The following is a 20,744-nucleotide window of genomic DNA, read 5'->3' on the forward strand; positions in this document are numbered from 1 at the left end:
GCAATTCAGGAGAACCAAACTTTTAAACTCCACTAACTGCCTTAAAGAAAACTCTTGGACGTCTTTTAGAGAGTCGATGCCGCGAACTATGCATATTTTTGAGAATCCAGTGTTTAGCTGATCATGATAACTGTTCATTATTATCCACGTGAACACGACTGATTCTCTTCCTCAATGGAACGTCAGAGCTTTGTTTTCCAGGGACTGAAACTAATCGCGACACTCGCGTCTCCTGGAAATCCGTTTTTTTCCAACCAATCAAAGACGACTTTAACATTCTCACAGGGTTTCCAGAAAAGTGTACGAAAAACATCAGACATTCAGGCAACAGTTTGTGGGCATGACGTCCGAGGCTGAGACTACATCTCTGTTGACATGACTTGTAAATCTGAGTTGATTTAACAAAAAATTTAAGGCAGCAAAGTATTTTTTACAGTGTAGTTTTGATCAGCACTGAGGGTGATTAACAGATTTATGCAAAAATAATTATTTGATACATTTTCCAGCTGTTTAATTTAGTGGCTTTTTGTACATGAACAACCCGAAGGGTAGTAAATTTTCCGATGGTACATTGTTGAGTTTTTTTATTTCTTATATACGTGTCAATGTAAGATTTGTCACCAAATATATTTTTTTTGCCAAAAATGGCCTTAACAAACCATAAGGGTTAAAATCCCTAGTGGACTTGCAAGGCACTGCAACTGGAAAATGTACACATCTAAACAAGGTCAACTTTTAAGCCACCTGATCGCCATTGGTCTCCTGTTGGCATAATCTATTTACATTCAAGCATGCGGTCAATCGTATGAACTGCGTCACTTTGAATATAAAGTTCGCTGAGGGGCGGAGAAAGCAGGTGACCTTTCTATTAATGTGATTCTGGGGTGAGGTGCTGATGATACCCAAATGCCAGAGACCAGCAGAGTCAGTCAGCATTTGATCTGCAAGAAGGTCAAGTGAGAAGCAGAAAAAATAAAGAGCATGAAATCATCCGTCCATGTGATATTTATCAGTGTGTTGCCAGCTGCGGAAGGCCTGGATGGTCAGGTGAGGTGGGAGGAGTGTATAGCAGCAAGTGTTTTATTGCCTTTTGCACACTCTTTAAATCACTGACATGTTGTTTTCACTTGTAGTCTTGTTACTCCTCGGTAGAAATGAGATAACTTAGCCCTGGCATCAGTTCAGGGCTTTCTGACAGTCAGAGATGTTGTTATGGTACATGACTTGTTACAGTAACATCTGCACTTGAAGCCACCCCACAAATCTCCTGCTTTATTCAGTCTAATAACTTTACATATCTGTCATCGTTCAAGTTTACTTGAAAATAATAAAAAACATTCTTAATGCAAAACACCACAGAAGAGCAAAACTGAGATGACGATGATGAAACAGTTTGTCAGACAGTATATCTTGAAATGTTTGTGTTTTTGGTATCCTATGGACGTTTTACAAAAAAATGAGTTGTGTTTAAACAAGAACAATCTGTTTTCCAGTGTGGTAAACAATGCATACTCAAGAATTAAAGATTTATCATTATTTACTCACCCTATCTCAAAGGAGTTATACATAACATTATTGACTGAAAACTTGAAAGATCGTAGCGTTAACATAAATCGTACCCCTCATGTTCCATGGAAAACACACAATTATCTTTTATATGTATGTATGTATGTTATTAACATTATTTCCATTTTTAACCCATTCTCACTCCCCAAGGCTTCAAAATCTGACTTCAAAACGTTATGCGACGATAGGCAGGATCATGCCGCTTCTGGACGGTGAAAACAACGCTATACAGATAAGTAAATTGCAACATGAACTCACGGAAAGTCATGTTATAGTGACGAAAAATGTGATTCATTTATTTGTGTTCTTGAGCATGAATCTTTTTCGTGTCACCCGCACAAATCTCTATAAACAGTTTTTCGTGTCCGTGGCACAACTTTTTTTCGTGTCATTTTATGTACTGTTTTCTTTTTTCCCCCTATTTTTAAATCACTGTCGCTTGGGGTTAGGGGTTAGAACCACTTTCTGTTACATGAACCAACAAATTCTTTTTTTACAGTGTTCTTTATCTCTTTGGAACTGGTATGTTAATACAACATTTCACCAGTTACATTGTTCCTGTACCTCATTTGGTAGAGCTTTGTGTTAGGAGCGCAAAGGTTATGGGTTCGATACTGTACATTGAATGCTCCGTTAAGTCACTTTGGATAAAAGTGTCTGCAAAACGCATGAATAAAACTAAAGCAGTTAGCTGTTCTTTAGTCATTTTGTATACCACCATTTTGTTATTGGTGCTGCGCTTGATCAACGGTCAAATTAACGTACAAGCTTTTAAAGAATAAATCTTTGTTGAATTTTTTTTCACTCAAATGTTTGTTAGAAAAAAGATATGTTATGTCAGGGTGATCACACACAAAAAAATGTCAGGGTCGCACCAGGGAGGCTGATTCTCTATATTCTTAAAGGAATAGTCTAGTCATTTTCAATATTAAAATATGTTATTACCTTAACTAAGAATTGTTGATACATCCCTCTATCATCTGTGTGAGTGCACGTAAGCGCTGGAGCGTGCTGCGACGCTTCGATAGCATTTAGCTTAGCCCCATTCATTCAATGGTACCATTTAGAGATAAATTTAGAAGTGACCAAACACATCAACGTTTTTCCTATTTAAGACGAGTAGTTATACGAGCAAGTTTGGAGGTACAAAATAAAACGTAGCGCTTTTCTAAGCGGATTTAAAAGAGGAACTATATTTTATGGCGTAATAGCACTTTTGGGAGTACTTCGACTCTCCTGAAAAGTCCGCTCCCCTTCTCACTCTTATAATGGGAGAGGGAGGGTGTTACTGCGCCGAGTCGAAGTACTCACAAAAGTGCTATTACGCCATAAAATATAGTTCCTCTTTTAAATCTACTACCCAGTCTCCTGAGGATGCGCACAAACAGCACGAAGTGCAAAACTCGCGCAATACATACGCCAAACTCCACCCTGGCGCGCACACGACACGCAAGTCCTTCCCATTCACCCAAACGGTGCATCCCTCTTTGTCGCTTTATACATTGGTTTCTCAATTTTTTTCTGTTTTTAAACCATTTACGCTTGGGTTTACGGTTAGATTTTAGATTTGATTAATAAGGTTATTTAATATACAGGTTTCTTCATGTTTTTGTCCATATTTAAGCCATGGTCGCTTGGAGTTGGGGTTAGAGTTAGGATGTCATTTTTATATAACAAAAAGTTGTTCCTAACCCTAAACCCAAGCGAAAATGGTAAAAAAAGCAAAAAATTGGAAAACCAATAAATAAAACGACAAAAAAAGATGCATCGTTTAAGTGAATGGGAAGGACTTGCGTATCATATGCACGCCAAAGTGGAATTTGGCGTATGTATTGCACGAGTTTTACACTTCGTGCTATTTATACGCATCTTCAGGAGACTGGGCTCAATTGTCCAATGGGCAACCTTCAATAGGATTGATAGTACAGGCCCATATCTCTATTTATTTATTTTTTACATTTATTTCTGCCTAAAAGTAAATGTATTTTTCCAAAGGATTATTGTGCTTGGGAAAATTGAAAAATAAAATAACAAAAAAAATACATATATAGAAAATAGAAATCTATGTACCACCTGCTTACTACAAAAAGCACATTTAAAATATGTTTTATAAATGACAGACAGCTACTGTTCTGCACTTAGCTACCTATAAAACACACATTTACGTTGTTTTGCCAAGTATCCATGGATAAATAATAACTGGCATATGCTTTAGAGTGTGTTAGGTTAAATCTCTGACAAGTGAATGAATGAACGCCAAAAGAAACTAAAGGGTTTTTAAGCAAGTGCAGTGAACAGTTTGATTTGAGGAAATGCGATATGTTAATACATAAACAAGTCATTTGCTTTAATTACAGCAACACATTTTATGTCTTTTAATATTAATGGCAGGCAAATAAGAGAAAGGGCGAAAGAGAGTAAAAGAAGCAGAAGGGGATTTTTGCATGACTGATCAAAAGCAGATATGTTAACCATCTGTTGCATGAGATTTAGATTGAGAAAGTGATATTTGCAAAAGATACACATCATCCAATGACACAGAATGCACTACAGGCTATTTGGCAGTATTGACTGTATAGTTTCTAAGAAACAACACAGATGTGGATGTATGATGAGCGTTTAGACATTAAAGTGTCTAAACATCACAATGAATTCAGGCGATGCTTCATTCTAAGTGAGGCCTGACTTTTGACACTCAAAATATGAGAAAAGAATACAACAGTACAGTAGATGATACAGAACACATGATGTAGGGGAGGCTGTGGAGTGTTAGATGCAATATATAAACTATAAGCATATAGCTATAAGGGTTAAATCACTATCATGAGACCACCATCCTCCTGGGATGACAGAAAAATATTTAAAACTTTATTTATAAATAAATGGTATCCAGATCCGGTGAGTCTAATCATGCGCTGTGCCTGTGAGTTGTTTTAGCTACAGATAGGGATAACTCAATATCCTCTTGTCTTATATCAAAATCCTTGGTTTTTAGACGACTTCTTATTCGTGACTTCCGTTATTTTGGTCTCGCCACTGTGCATTCACGTTCTTCATTGACGCTACGTCTACGCTGAAACTCTGATAAATGTGCATTGTCCGCTAACTGAAGCTAGTTATTATAGACGGTTTCATCGGACACACATGCGGTGACGCAATTACGCGTCTTGTCAGAACTTTACTTTCGATTTCATTTTTTTTAATAGTTTGACTAGTTGCTAAACTGAACTCTTGAACAAATACCTCATCAAAAATAACAAATGTTTTGGTTTCCTAGGTAATCTACATGTTGTTTATTTTGCTTGTTATATAAATACACTACTTTAAAAGGACTTTGTTGTTATTTATTTTTAGCGGAGTTTACCGGAAGTTACGTGTTGACCACGAAAGCCGCTTGTTTATGTTGTTACTGCTGAAACCGTCTATAGTGTGTATGTATATATATATATATATATATATATATATATATATATATATATATATATATATATATATATATATATATATATATATATATACACACACACACACACATATATATATATATACACACACACACACACACACACACACACATATATTCGCGCGTGTAGAGCGGAGTAGACGCGCGGGAAAGCAAGCATTTGACGCGCGTCCGAAGAAAAATCCGCTTCTTGTGGGAGGGGCAACTGCTGTGCGAGTGTCTGTTTGCAAGATGACTGATATTAGTTGTGCATTTATCAAGACAGTTACCAGTTTGTATTGGGTAACCTTACTATAGGGGGAAAATAAACGGCGCGGGTCGATAAACGTCACGTGACTCAAAAGTGAAGTGTGTATTACAACTTACCAGGTTGCCCAAAGTCCTTACTGACACTCTTCCAAGCGAGGTCCTTTTTATTCCTGTCTCCTCTATAGAAATAACAACTTGTGTCATATAGACCCCTTCAAGGTTTGTAAACATTGAATGATATCGGGTGCGCGCGCAGCACGGGGTCGAACTGTTCATACCATTTAGGCTTTATAATTTAATCTAACAGTGCTGAAAAATGATGACTTACCTCAAATGAAGTGAGCACTACAAACACAAGCCTCTTTGATCTTTGCATTGTTCCAGTCTGCACGTTAATTGCTTGCAGACGCAGATGTTGTATTTTTTTGTTTTTGAGATTCTGCATGAATCGCGAAAACTTAACGGAAGACCTGGTGCGATTTTCACAGCCCACGACGTAAGTAGGCATTTTTAACGATACCGAATAATACGCAACTCAATCTGCTGTAATGACTTTTCTGACCCCGACATGCGCAGTGGGAACAGCCTGTGACGTGAACCGTGAAGGGGTCTATAGCTTCGAGTGACTGCTTGAGTGAGTGACTCCGGGCGGGGCTGCCACCACAGCAGCAGGCAGGCTCCTGATTGGTTAACGCGGCGCGAAATTCCGCCAAAGTTCAAATTTTTCAACTCGGGCGTCAGCCGCAAATTCGCGTGAACCGCAAAATGCACAAAAGCACCATTCGCGCGTACCGCGCACAACGCTCAATTCGCGCCTTTCACGCGAGCTTCACGCGCGAATGAGGCGGAAACGCGCCTTCCGCTCCGCGTCGAACGCCTCTTCCGCCCCGCGGGACCCCCTGACGCGCGTCAACGCGACTAAACATTGAAATCACTCGCGCTTCACGCCTCTACCGCGGTTGGTGTAAACTCACCATACCCTACCCTTTACGAGAATTAACCATGGTTTTACTACAGTTAAAACAAAAACATTGTCACTGTAATAAAAACCATAGTTAAACCATGGTTAGTGTAGTAAAACTAGATTGATCTTATGAAAGTGTTATAGTCACATAAAATTGTATTAATTTATTTGTGTCCATGGCACGAAATGTAGCTTTTTCTTGTGCCTTGAGCACAAAAGTCTTTTTTCGTGACAGGAAAAAAGAGAAAACATTACATAAAATGATACAAAAAAGAAAGTCATGCCACAAACACAAGAAACTATTTATAGAAATTTGTGTAAGTGTCACGAAAAATATATTCGTGCTCAAGGAAAGAAAAAAAGCTGAATTTCTTGCTATGGACACAAATAAATTAATCAAAAAACATGGTTAATGTTTGTAAGGGTGGAGCCGTGTGACATACTTCTGTGAAAGATGGATGCACTCCCTACTGAAAAATCCAGCAAAGACCAGCATAAGCTGGTAGCTGGTTTAAGGTGGCAGTAGCTGGTCTAGGCTGGTCCTACCAGCCTGGCGAAGCTGGTCAAGCTGGTGGGGCAGCTGGTCTTCCAGCCTGACCAGCTAGACCAGCTTGAAAAGTGACCAAACACAGCTAGACCAGCTTGCTACACCAGGAATACCAGCTAAAACCAAGCTGGGAGACCAGCTAAAACCAACTCATGCTGGTCTTAGCTGGATTTTTCAGTAGGGCTTTTTGGGGCTTGTAAGTTGTGGACCCTGTTTTCTACCATTATAAAGATAGACATTTACTAAAATAACTCAAATTAATTTTTTTTTAAAATCATGGGGTAATTTTTTTTTTGCTAAAATATGCCTTTAATGTTTGGGACAAAAAGCACCCAAACTCAGAGTTACAAATGTTACAGATATAAAAAAAAGCTGTAACAACACTCCTCGGATTCCCACTCCTCTCCGAATCCTTGTGTTACAAGACAGTCATAGCCCAATGAAATAAAAAAGCTACCTGTACTTTCAGTAGAACCAGGCCTAAACTCACCCCCTCCCGAATTCTGATACTGATGACCTCTGACCTCCACAGAAAAGACTGCGGTGGGAAAACTAGCATTCACTTGAACACATCACAGCCCCGGATTCCTAACAGGTGGCAGTCTCTCTGCTTAGCAACATTTGTTTTGGAGGTCTTTTGATGAGGTTATATGAAATAACGGCAGGAGGGAACTGTTCCCCACCAGGTAACCAGGGGCAGTATATGGTGGGAATGTAAGCTACTATATTAGATCAGGAGTGGAGAGAAACAGCATGGCATGTTAACCATTTAAGATCTTATGATGAGCCCAAGTGAAATTGTAGCTTGAGCAGATGTCTGCTCTCATAATGATGCTGCCCTCTTTTGGTTGAAAGCTGTAAACGCTTGCTTTATTGCTTCTCCGTAAAATATTTTTCATATACATTTTGAAGTACAGTCAAATTGGCTTTACAAAGTACGTTTTTAAATGGTTTTTCATTACTTTAACTTTTTAAAATAAGTTAAAGCGATACTCCAGCCAAATATCAAAATAACCCTATGATTTACTCCCCCCCATCCGAGATAAACATGCACATCATCTTTCAGACGAACACTTTTAGAGTTATTTTAGTAAATGCAAGCCTATAACGGTACAAAACAGGGTTCAGAGAAAAACTTTGATTTTGAAGCCCAAAAAAGTGCATTCATCCTTCAAAGAAGTAATCCACATGGCTCCAAGGGGTTAATAAAAGTCTCAAAAGTATTTAAGTCCTAAAAATGTAAGACAGCAAAAAATATTTTACAGTGTAGTGTTATTTGAGCATTTCTGCTATACAGAGTATTTAATTGTACAGTTTAATGCAAAGAAAAATTATTTTATTTCCTTTTCAACATTCAATTATACATGAATTAACAAGTTTAATTCTGAAAATGACATACAAAATACACAAACCATTCTTTTGGAAGCACAATAACTCAAGGAACTACAAGAATAGACAATATAAAGGCAACATTTTCAGATTAGACGCATTTATGCCATGTTGGGCCATTCCCCAAAAGATTTCCAATAGAAAGGAAGAGGAACATCTATGTCCATCTTTTTGTTGGACATCTTTAAGTATGGTTCTGCATATGATGACAGAGACTTTATAAATTCAAGGCAGTTCTTATAAAGACTACTGGTGTAAGATTCGAACGCCATGAGAAGGTTACTGAGATGCAAGTTGAGGTTCTCCATACTCATTCCGTTATACAGCTCCTGGATTTTACTTTTGCTGAAGTCTTTCGCTTTAGACAAACCTTTCTTGGCATCCCGCATCCATTCACGAATCGTCTGCATCACTGGCAGGTTCCCAGTCTCTTTGTAGATGGCATCGATGCGAGAGGAAAGTTCGTCCAGTTTTTCAGTCAGAGACTTCAGGAAGTCTTCTGCCTTCTGGGCGTAAGGCTTCAGAGAGTTTAACAGGTCTTGTATCGCTTTATCCAACTTGAAATTTTCCCATCGTTTAACCAACTGCATAACAAAATCCTGTGCCGATTTCATTGCTGACTTCAGGTTCTTCATAACGTCCTTGCCTCGAATAATTCTCGTAGTACCAGGAAGAGTAAATTCTACTTTATTCATAACACCTGAAAGTGAGTCACCAATGGTTTCCATGAGACTTGTAAACCTTGTAGTGGCTCTGTTAATTGCCTTTGTAATAGACTTCTTCATCCTATTGTATAATTCTTGCCCAGTAAGCTTCTCCTCCAGGCCTGGCAGATGAAATTTGGTGTTACTCAAGAACGTCATGATAGCATCCATGAGAACTGGTGCGTTTGCCTCAAGGTTCTGCAGGTGTTCATTAACGCTACTGGAGAACCTACTGCTCAAGTCCTGGAGATCAATTTGGGGCAAGATCTTCAACATCTCTTTACTCTGCTGTCTGAGCTGTTCGCCCGAGCTCTGTAGATTATCAAATACGCGAGGGATCTCCTGAAAAACTCTTTCGATACCATTAGAGAGCGCGTTCTTCAGCTTTACGGCAGCACGGTTCAGGTCCATGCCGAAGTGGTCAACGTGATACTTGTTGATAAACTTGTGAAATGCTGCTGTGATGGAAGGAAGCCTTTCTTTGAGTCCATTAAGAACGTCCGAGAGTCCGTTCATATAGCCAACCTGAATGTTTAGCCTTTCTGAGTTTTTCAAGGTCACCTTGAAACTCATCATGTCTGTGTCCTTGTCAGGAGTTGACTGCAATAGAGGATTTTTGTTTAAATAACATGTAGGAAAGCTTGACCACACATTGTTTTATTATTCTCTTACCAAATATCTACTGAACAGTTTCCCAGAAAACTGAGATGGTGACCTCTTTGTAAGCTGGAACCCGATAAAGCCAGCTGCTGGTGAGGATATTGAGGATGTTATACCATTATTTTGTAATGCATAGCGAAAGCTTGCATCAGCAAAGGTCTGGCTTGTAACATCAATATCCAGCGTATGTCTCGAAGCACTGTAGTGTAAAAACATCTGTTTTAAATTATGAAAAACCACAAAACACACACAGGACAGTACAGCAATGTATAGTACAGTCAGATAAATATGACACAGAAAGGATAGAGATTTAGGATTACCTGGAGGACGCATCACGTTTCATTCTGTGGAAATAACAATAAGCATTATGACTTTGACAAAACATGGTGATATTACAAATGTGTAAGTTTGCCTGGTTTTATTGGTCTGACCTTAGATTCTGACGTAGATCATGCTTCCATTTAATACTTATATCACTATGGCTGAAGGTAGACTTTGCATCAAGGCCTATAGCTCCATTCTCAAAGAGTATGGTGGCAATTGCTGAAATTGATTGTTAAAAGAAACATTCAGAAACATTCATTAAAATCTAAAGGGCGTGAGGCGCAGTACTCGCGCAAATATTGCAAATATCTTTAAAAATATTTTTTAGTTGTAGTTATTGTTACAATGTGAACAGCCTTTCAGAATATATTTATTTTTAAGAATATATTAAAAGTTATATGTATAATTATTTGAATGCATTTTCACTAATGATTTGTTTAGCATTATATGTATGATCGTTCTTTATTTGGTAAAATGTTGAAAAAGGTACACTCCAAAAAATGCTGGGTTATTTTAAACCCAATGTTGGTTAAAGAAGGGACAAACCCATAAACCCAAAATGTTTCTATTTGACCAAACAATGGGTTAAAACAACCCAGCATACGTTAAATTACCACCCAATGTGCTTTTTTAGAGTGTATGGCTTACCATCCAATTCATACTCCAGGAAAACCATGGTAGATTTGCAAGTGGACTTCAACGTGCAAACAAATTCCGACTCCTTGTTTTCCGTCGTTCCGGTCCATGTATTGTTATAAATTGGGGAGGAAACTTTCACAGTTGCTGACAGGGCACCGAAGCTTGGAATGAACACACCCGCTGGAAGATGAAGTGATATTTCTGGGACTTCAATTTTTTGTTCAGGGATAGTAATGGTTGGCATTTCATAAGAACATAATATGTTTGTGATGTCTTCCAAATTTATTGTATACTCTCCGATGTTGATTTCATACTGTGGCAAATTTACAAACAGGTGAGCCATTTTCTCTTTCAGATACTTAGTTTTAGCATTAATGCTTGGGACCTCCACCTCCGGCAAACCAGGCAGCGTGATAACAAAGGCGGTTGTGGTGATCTCATTAGGGATTTTTAGATCCTGCAGATCAATGACAAATGAAGGTATATGGAGAGTGGTGAAAGGCAAAGTAAACTCGGGAACAGTTATGACTGGTGGAATAGAGATAACGTCAGGCAGATCAGCTTCTTCAAACCGCATATCCACCTCTCTTATAATTTGTGGAATCCCTTTAAGCCAGTCCGGAACGCTGAGTGTCATTTGTGGAAAATTAAAAGTTGCACTGTCGCTAAAAACTTCTGCAGGTAGAGCAAACAGTGTTCCATCCATGCTCTTGGTGTATACCAGTGCAGTTGAGGTGTTGAGGAACTGTAATTGGTCAATGCTGGTGACCTCTCCAAATTTCAAAATGTCCCATAGATTCTTTTGGTAGACCGGCAATTTAATGGATTTTAAGAAAGCAATATGTCCCTCGAGGGATTTTGAGATTTCCATGCGTATTTCAGATTGATCATTTGACAGTGTTAGATCCCAAGAATGGATTAAGGTTGCCAATTGTTCTTTGCCACTCCAATGTAATTTTTGTTTGTCTGAAGTGATGGAAAGATCAGCATTATGCATTATGCCTGCATGGCCAAGGTTACTTGGCTGTGATATGTCAATATCAAGATTAGCTGACAATGTGGTCAGTGGAACAAATTCAAATGTTGCCCTTACAATTTGCTTTCCTGTGGTTGAAAAAGATCCAAGATTAGCTCCATTACTACTTGTATGAAGCAACGTGACATAAACACGACGCAGTGAACTCTCAAGAGCAATGTTCTGAGTAACATCTGCATTCCAGACAATTGTCTCTTGATGGTCAACCTTAGAGGTTATATCGGTTTTCGATGTCGTACGAAGACCATTGGCATTCAGATAAAACATTGCTTCATTGTCCAAAGATCCAGCAAAATGTACAATCTCCATTACTTTTGCATCTGTTGAACTTTTCCAAGCACTCTCCAAAGACAAATAGGAAGACAATGCTTCAAGAGCAACACTGTGGTCTATTTTTCCAGTGCCTTGTAACTCAATTAGGGCTAACTCGTAAGTGTAGCTAAGTTTGATTTTAGAGACCAAATTTGGTTTAGACTTAATATTCCCATGGAGCACTTGATTCAGATCCATTGTAACAACTGGAAGGTTAACTGTAGCCAGGTTTGTTAAGGAAGCCTCTATATTCTTCATGAAGCTGACTGTACTTTCATGACTACATTTTGCATTCGTATGTTCCAAGGACAGGGCTGTGGCCATCTTCAGACATCTTTTTGTAATGATGGTGGTACTGCCATCAAGTTTGAGGTTTAGGACATTAAATACAGATGTTGACAAGACATCAAACTTGGCCACAATATCAGGTTGACTGTACAGGCCACCATTGGCACTGAAAGTTATTACTGGAGATTTGATTGTGAAATCATATGTTATATTTCCAAATGCTGGTATCTTGATGTTATTTTTATTGAGAGGTAATGTCAGTGTGGGTAGGGTCAATTCAAAAAGTGTGTCAGGTACATTCAACACTGGCAGCTCCAAAGATGGAAGCACGAGAGTGTATGATGGCATGGAGAAACCTATCAGAGGAACTTTAAAACTTGGTGTGCTGACTTCTTTAGGTATGAAATAACTGAATACGGGCAATTCGGCTCTGAAGGCTGAAACCTTAATGTTGAGTAGGGGTATGGTATATCCAGGAACTCTGAAATATATTGGTGGTTGGTTTGATGTGTCAATTTTGTGCTTTCTAAACTTGAGTCTGGCGCTGTTGTAGGAATCTGTGAGGGCATTAAAAATGTGGTCTCTTCCTTGTTCAAACTGTAGTCTCAGGAACTCGGCATTTTTAACAATGGCTTCATAAATAGGTTCAAGGTGTAGATAAAATGTGTGCTTTTCAGGGTTTTTCTGAAACAAGAGCTTGAAATCAATGTCAATTGATTGTTGAGGAGTAGTCAGAAGATCTTTCAGGCCATAATCTTCCCAAAGTGAAAGGTCTTTGATTTGAGGTGTTTTTACATCCAAGAATGGTACTGTCATCTCAGGAACACTGAGTGGAACAGTCAAGAAGTCAAGATTGGCTTCACCACCCATTAAAACATAAATACCAGCTTCGTTGTTGCTGTTATCTACAGTGATGTTGTGTTTGTACTTGTACTGGTTAAAGCGAGCCAGACTGAACCAAAAAGCATGTTGTCTATCAGAGTTTAAAATAAACCCAAAGTCATCTTGGAGATCAATCTTTCCGGTTAGTTTTAGTGGCAAATGAACTTTGGAGTTCGCTTTATTTTTGCAGTCAAATGTTGCTTCAAATGGCTGAGCCAAGAACTCACAAGAGTTGGATATGCTCCCACTCACTTTTCCGGTGAGCTCGGCATTATGCAAAATTTTTATTTCTGTTCGGAGATCCTCCAATCGAGCTTTTCCTTTCAGTGTCAAAACGCTGCTCTTGATAAAGGGCGACTCTATCTCGGACGTGGCATCAACAGTGATGTGACTCAGGATGACAGACTCTGCATTAACTAACTGCTTTAATTTGAGTGTTCTGCTGTTTGTATCTCCATTAAAAGTAAGCTTTGCAGTGCCAAGGCTGATAATGAACTCCAGATTACTCTTGTGTGTAATTTCATCCGAAAAGTCATCGATTGACCTAGTGATCCGTGAGGGACTTGATAAACTCCACTTTCCACTTCCCACTGTTCCACAAGTCCACAAAATGGTTCCCGATTCAATGCGAAACTCTTCCTTTTTGGTTATTGTAGCCTGACTTGAGAAATCTATGTTGGGGATGTTCAGATTATGATTATAGGTTGTGTCCATATTTCCAGTTATTCCATTCTTTAGAGCAATACCTATATTATTAATCAACTCAGCTGTGTATATAGGAGTGGTGGCTTTGGCAGATGTCTTGGCTGTGGCTTCTGCTGAAGAACCACTAAAAATGACAGAACCTTCATGGTCGATATTAAATGCCATGTGACTGAGTTTCACTGTCTCACTAATAACCATTTTCTTCATTTTTGGAGCTTCAATTTGAACCATTGCATCCAAAACATAATTGAGGTATTCAAAGCTTGACTTTCCCTCTGAGTTTAAGGTAGCTTTAAGCTGTGGATATTTAAGTGTTTTTGTTTTATTCTCAAGAGCCGCCGAAGTCATCAATGTATAGTGTGGAGAATCTAATTTGAGTTCTCCGTAAAGCTTGCCAAAAGCTGGTAAACATGGTTCGAGTGAAATTTGAGGGAGCTTGACCTCAGGGATGGGCAACATCGTGATCTCAAAACTCTCTAGATTAAGTTTTGGCACAATAATATCTGGGATTTTAATCTCTTTAAGAGTAATGTCTGAAAATGTGAAGTCGGGTAAGTCAGAAAGATAAAGAGCTCGTAAGTCCCCGAAGATGGCATCAGGATCAACTTCTGGAATGTCTATCTGGCGAATTTTGTCAACTAAGTCGACAATGTTCTGCTTGATTTTCTCAAAGTCAACTGTAATGGAAGGAATACTAAATAAATCCAGAACTGTAAATGCTGGTATTGTTATCACGGATGGAATCGTAATGTCTTGTATCCTTGCCATTTTGATCTTAAAGGCAGGAACCTCAAGAGTCGTGAATGGAAGAGTAAAAGATGGTATTTCCAATTCTGCGGTCTTCAGTGCATCGAGAACTCCCTTCACAGCTTGGTTAATTTGGTTAAAGAATTCCTTATCTTCATTCATGTTTTTAATTTCCTCAATTAAATTTGTGAACTGTAATAAGATGTATTCAATTACATTAACGTACAAACCACTTGCCCTTTCCAGGTAAACCGAGATTTCGTCTTCTATATCCATGTCACTGATCCTCTCTCTCACATCCTCAAGAATGTCCTGGACTTTCAGTTTTATGTCTTTGTATGCAGTAGTGTCGATTACATCCAAAATGTTTCTGCAAACCTCAGCTATCCTAGTATTTTTAAGTTTCTCCAAGTAATCAACAACAGTTGCTTGCATCTCTTTTAGAAACTCCCTGGAAGCCTCTATTTTTTGTGGGATTTCATAAACTTCATTTATCTGCATGTTAATATAACTTATCATTTCATTGTTCCATACATTTACTTTATCAACAAAGCTGTTGTAATCAAACGTTCTCATGGTCTTTACAATCCAGAGAATGTAATCATTTATGTAATCAATAATCTCCTTGATATCCATATACTTTAACAGACTGACAATGTTATCCAAGAGATACCCAACCTTGTCTGAGATATACTCAAATGGGATTGATTTTAAAGTGTCTACCACAGCCTGTACCAGCTCTTTGACTTTGTACTGTTTGACTAATACAATTGCCTGGTCAACGACAACTTCAATTTTCTTGTCAATTTCATACCTTAAAAACAGCTCCTGTGCATTTAAGTAGATGCTGTTGATTTTTTCTGGAATTCCGTATTCATCTATCCAATTCACAATCACATCTTTCATAGAATCTAGCACTTTCTCAATGTCTTCATATGGGATTTGATCAGACAGCTGTTGCACATATTGAGTCAAATCAATTGAGATTATATAGTCTTTCAAGTCCTGAAGAAACATCTTGATGTCAAATGACTCAACACGATTCCTCAGTTCCACTAGTATCTCCAGAAGTTTGGTTTTAATCATAAATTTTGCCTCCAGTTGTTTTAACCAAGCAGCACTGTCCTCCAGCTTTTGTAAATCAATCTGTCCAATTATATCTTCAATAGCATCAATGAATCTGATGATTGTTTTGGTTAATTCATAGTTGTCATCAACAGCTTTAAGTTCATCTCCAATCTTTGTCAAAAAGTTTGAGACAGAGTTTGCCCATGATCCACTCTCAATGCCATCTTTGATTTGAATCATAAGATCCCTTATTTTGGTTGCTAAATCAATAATTTTGTTTCCAAAATCCTCCTTAAATTTCTCAGCATATGCTTCAAGATCCTCTATCGTTATAGTATAGTCATGTATCAGGGAGATCAGCTTGTTCTTGACACTGTTTACTTTGTTCTCTAGGTCCATGTCCACAATGATGTCATTTACTATTTGAGGAATCTTATCTAAATTCGCCCTAAACTGACCAATCAAACCATTGATATCAAGACTGTTGAAGTAGTTTTGAAGGGACTCGAACTGATAAAGAATAGCGTTTTTCATAATGTCAAAGGCAACAGGAAGGTTCTCAAAGAATGGAAAGTAGATTATGTGACAGTCATTGTTCTTATCATATTTGATAAACCCAGATGCACTAAACTTTTGATTGTCCAATGGGATATAACTAGATTTTGGTTCTGTATTAAAAAGATTTGTCTGAAGTACTCCAGACAACTGGACCCCCATTTCACTTTCTTTGTTGTAAATACTGACGTCTTGGTTGTATGCATGGTTATTTAGTTTAGATTTGAACTTCCATGCCACAGATTGTTCATTGGGTATTAGCAAGCATTCGCACTTGTTTTCAATATGCGTTTCGGTTGACTCCCCATTTGGCAACACATGTACAGTGGAAGCTCTCCAGTCATGGGACTTGGCAATAGCTAAAGGCTCAGCCTTTAAGAGAAACTTACTATAAAGTTGACCAGTGTGCTTGCCATGAAACTTCACTGAGCCATCGCTGTTCAAAATGGAATCAATTGTGAGGCTAAATGGCAAGGCCATTGTGCGAAGGGTATTTTCAAGACGTAAAGGCTCAGAGTTGACTTGTGTCTTGATGTTCATAAATGAGGACAATCCAGCAAAATCCAAGTCAAAGTTGTTACTGATCTGCGACTCACAAACTTTTGCAGTTGTAGCACATTTGATAGTGCCAGCCAGATCTGCATAAGTCAATTCACAGCTGTGCTTCAACTTATCCTCTTCCCTGTACTTTCCATTGAGGCTTCCACTTGCGTCTATCTTAAATGGCTCCATCCTAAGTTGGCCAGCACTACGTAATCCAACATCAAACATCTCAAGGTCATTATTTGCACTTATTGAAGTGACAAAAGGTCTCAAATTAATTTTAATGTCGTGGTTGTAGGACCCTCCATTACAGATGAATTTCTTAGCTTTGGAGCGAAAAGCCAAGGTCCATAAAGTTATATTAAGGGTATTGGTACACTCAGATCTCATCTTCTGAAAAGTACCCAACATGGTGTTTGAAAGACTAAGGCCTTGCCTATTAATACCAAGGTTTAATGCATTTCTTGCAGTTCCATCAAAGGCCTTCCCTTTGAAAACACTGGTCAGATAGACCTCTTTGGGTGAAATCTTGCCCTCCGTACTGACCTCAAATGTGTTATCTTTGGCTGATCCCTTGGATACAAGAGACATAGATGCTCCTCTGCAGTTGGCACCACCACTGAAGATATTCTCAAAAGTCAAAGAGCCTCCATGAACTGTTGTTGTGCAACTGGTAGTCAGGCCATTTTCTCCAAAAGTAAGTGTACCTTTGTGTGTACCATGGGCATTTTCAAAATTAAGGGAACCCTCAATGTTCATTTTTAGGCCGTCATCATTTAGGGATCCAGTAAGTAGCGAGTACGCACGATCTGCCTGGCATTCAACATTCAGACTGGCTGCTTTTTCACTTTTGGTGACACCAAGTTCACCTTTACAGCGGAGAACTTTCCCAAGAGCCATTACACTTCCATCTGACTTCACGGAGAGCTGGCCGTTCTTGTGCTTCAATTCCACCAAATGCTTCAGGACATCATTTTGCAAGTTTGTTTTAGACAAAAGTAAGAGCTCTCCATTGACATACGATCCCTTGAATATATTCTGACCCTGGAAAATTGAGGAATCAAACTTCATATTAGACTCTCCCTTCCCTTCTCTTTTAGGTATATTGTAGGTATAGGATTGGCTAAGTGTGGTGTTGGCATAGAGACATCCTATCTTGATGAACCCATCAAGATTCCCATCTCCAATCACTTCATCACTTGTGGTAGCTGACTGAGCTGAATAAAAGAGCGAGGTTTTCAGACCAAGTGGGCTAGATGCTTCAATCCTGTAGCTGGTTCTACCACTGATCTTATCAGCCATGCTCATAGTTTCAAAGACACTCATGCTGGCAGTAAGCAAACAATGACTGATGGAGCCATTTACAAGGTACTTTATAGTATCGTCGACAGTACCAGTGATCATGCCCATACCTGTGAAGAGAGTAAAGGATCATTTAATATTTAATTATTTTAAGTTTGCATTGTGACTCTATAAGAATTATTTGTAAAACATGACAATGAATTTTTGACACAAAAACACCTAAACTGAAAATACCTTCAACACTGTACGAGAGGCATTTCAGAGGACAGCTGGCCATCATTTTGTAAGCAGCAATGTAACTTGGAACGTCAAGAGTGTTGTTGCCACCAGTGATGGAGCCCTCCCATTCATAAATGTTGCTACTCATCTTAGCAGACACTTCTGCTAACCCTATCTTAGGTAAGGAGAAGTCCAAACTGCGGGGAATTGTGAATGATGGAATCTCATAATTTTTTGGAGGAATCTCCAGTCCAATGTGGGGAATCCGAATCCGTGGGAGTGTAATGGTAGTAGGGATGTTGAGTTCAGCAGAGGACTTTCCTCCCAGGAGAAGAGGAAATGAAATGGAGATTCTGCCTTTGTTGAATTGGTATCTCATCAACGTATCGCTAAATATAACAAAAATGGAAGAGATGAATGCACAAGCATATACAGATAGTCTTGGTCTCTTCTACTGTATATAAATATGATCTGCGACTCTGAAGTCCTTAAATTGTTACTTACAATGTCAAGTATAATTTTTCAGGTAAAGATGGCAGGGTGAGTTCTGGAGTGCTTCTCCTGTTCCTCTTAATATCCACAAATGAACTACCCGATGATAATTTATCCAGCCAAATACGTACTGCCTTCGAAAAAAAGAGAATAACTTTAAGCCAACCTTCTCAAGTATTAGAATTAATGCAATAAATTAGAACTAATACAAAAACCATTAATATAACTACTGTATCCCTCAATAATATAGGTAAGCACAATTAAGATCCATTGCCTACTCTATGTAAATTCTAACTTTTTTTATTTAGACTGACTTTTTACCGTTCACTTAATATTACAATTAACCCCACAAAAATTTACTCACCCTCATGTCGTTCCAAATTTGTGAGACCTCCGTTCATCCTCGGAACACAGTTTAAGATGTTTTATATTTAGTCTGAGAGCTTTCTGACCCTCCATTAAAATCTATGTACGATTTACTGTCCATGTCCAGAAAGGTAATAAAAAATCATCAAAGTAGTTCATGTGAAATCAGTGGGTCAGTAAGAATGTGTTGAAGCATTTAAAATTACAACTTTATTCAGCATTGTCTTCTCTTCCGCATCTGTTGTGAACTGAAGCGCATGCGTGAGACTAAAGTCACGTGACTGCAGTGACGTGAATGACGTGTTATCCTCAATTTTTTTTTTAAACTTACAGCGTGCATCTCCTTCAGACTGTAAACGAAGCCTGGGTGCACAAAAAAAACAGCTGGGGCGCACCAGATAACACGTCAGCCGCGTCTACATCATCCGCGTCACATGACTTTAGTCTCGCGCATGCTCTTCACAACAGGAGAGAAGACAATGCTGAATAAAGTCGTAATTTTTGTTATTTTTGGACCAAATTGTATTTTTCGATGCTTCAACACATTCTAACTGACCCACTGATGTCACATGGACTACTTTGATGATGTTTTTATTACCTTTCTGGACATGGACAGTATACTGTTACTAGATTTTCAATCGAGGGCCAGAAAGCTCTCGGACTAAATATAAAACCTCTTAAACTGTGTGCCGAAGATGAACGGCGGTCTTACGAGTTTGGAACAACATGAGGGTGAGTCATTAATGACATTATTTTCATTTTTGGGTGAACTATCCCTTTAAGGTGAAATACAATATAGATAAAGCATTTACTTTGATTTACTCACCTCTATCGCTTTTGAAACAATGTGACGAAGCTTCATATCAGTTTTGGTGACTTTCTGGTCAAGCACATCATCAATACTCGCCTGCAGCTGCCTACGATAATCCTCCAAATTCGGGAATAGTTTCTCAACTTCAGAGTTTATATCTGATTTCATCTCAAGTTCAACCTTGTTATCATCTGCAAAATCATTCATAAAACATTATTTACTGACGAGAAATTCAAAGAGTCTTATTAACATTTAGCGCTTCATTACCGTATCTGAGAATAGCTTTCTGCACAGAAGTGATCTCTGGCATGTTAAAAGCTGTTTCAAGCTGTAGGACGAGACCGTTGGTGTTTTTTAGGGTTGCTGTAGCAGAGGTGTCCATCTGAAGTGCAGGTACTGTCATGTGAATCTCAAGCAAACCATCCTTCATAGACTCCAGCCTACTCACAAGCACATTAAACATGTCATGTTAGAATAAAAGTTTTAGAAACTCCTTAACTCATAATCAGCATCTGTCTACAAATCTTATTTCACTCAAATGCATCGTTTCATTAATAAATTCGTAACTATTCAGTCAATTTTGTCCAGAATTTGAATTGTTCCTGTATATATTTGTTCTTTTTAAAATTAAAAATATCTATACTTTACCTGGCATGTCCAACTATTGAAAGTTGTGGGATGTTTCGGTTAGTTACATCGATTGAAATGCCATGCATCTTTTTTCCTTTCCCAGCGCTATCTGTAACCGCAAACTTCATGCCTGCTTCAATGTCAAAATCTGGGACTTGAAGCTCAGTGTTGACGGTATTCTTATTGCGGTTGTATTTCACAACTGCTGTGGCTTCAGTCGGCTCATCACCTTAAAAAATTACATCTCTGATGAGAAAATATCATAAATTAAAGATATAAACAT

At 38.5% G+C, this 20,744-nt stretch overlaps 1 protein-coding gene across 1 annotated transcript in view; it reads right to left on the reverse strand.

Annotated features, from left to right (window-relative positions):
- Positions 1-8,064: 8,064 nt before the first annotated feature.
- The window catches only part of apoba (apolipoprotein Ba), a 37,875-nt gene continuing 25,195 nt past the window's right edge, over positions 8,065-20,744 (reverse strand). Inside the window, exons 20-29 of the mRNA XM_055171784.2 lie at positions 20,480-20,690; positions 20,099-20,271; positions 19,847-20,022; positions 18,667-18,788; positions 18,178-18,551; positions 10,515-18,053; positions 9,974-10,085; positions 9,863-9,886; positions 9,555-9,741; positions 8,065-9,482 (exon numbers count right to left, since the gene is read on the reverse strand). Of these exons, the coding sequence (XP_055027759.2) occupies positions 8,280-9,482; positions 9,555-9,741; positions 9,863-9,886; positions 9,974-10,085; positions 10,515-18,053; positions 18,178-18,551; positions 18,667-18,788; positions 19,847-20,022; positions 20,099-20,271; positions 20,480-20,690 (10,121 nt within the window). The 3' untranslated portion in view covers positions 8,065-8,279. The remainder of the gene's footprint in view (positions 9,483-9,554; positions 9,742-9,862; positions 9,887-9,973; positions 10,086-10,514; positions 18,054-18,177; positions 18,552-18,666; positions 18,789-19,846; positions 20,023-20,098; positions 20,272-20,479; positions 20,691-20,744) is intronic.

This window comes from Misgurnus anguillicaudatus, chromosome 7, assembly GCF_027580225.2.
Source record: "Misgurnus anguillicaudatus chromosome 7, ASM2758022v2, whole genome shotgun sequence".
Lineage (NCBI taxonomy): Eukaryota > Metazoa > Chordata > Actinopteri > Cypriniformes > Cobitidae > Misgurnus > Misgurnus anguillicaudatus.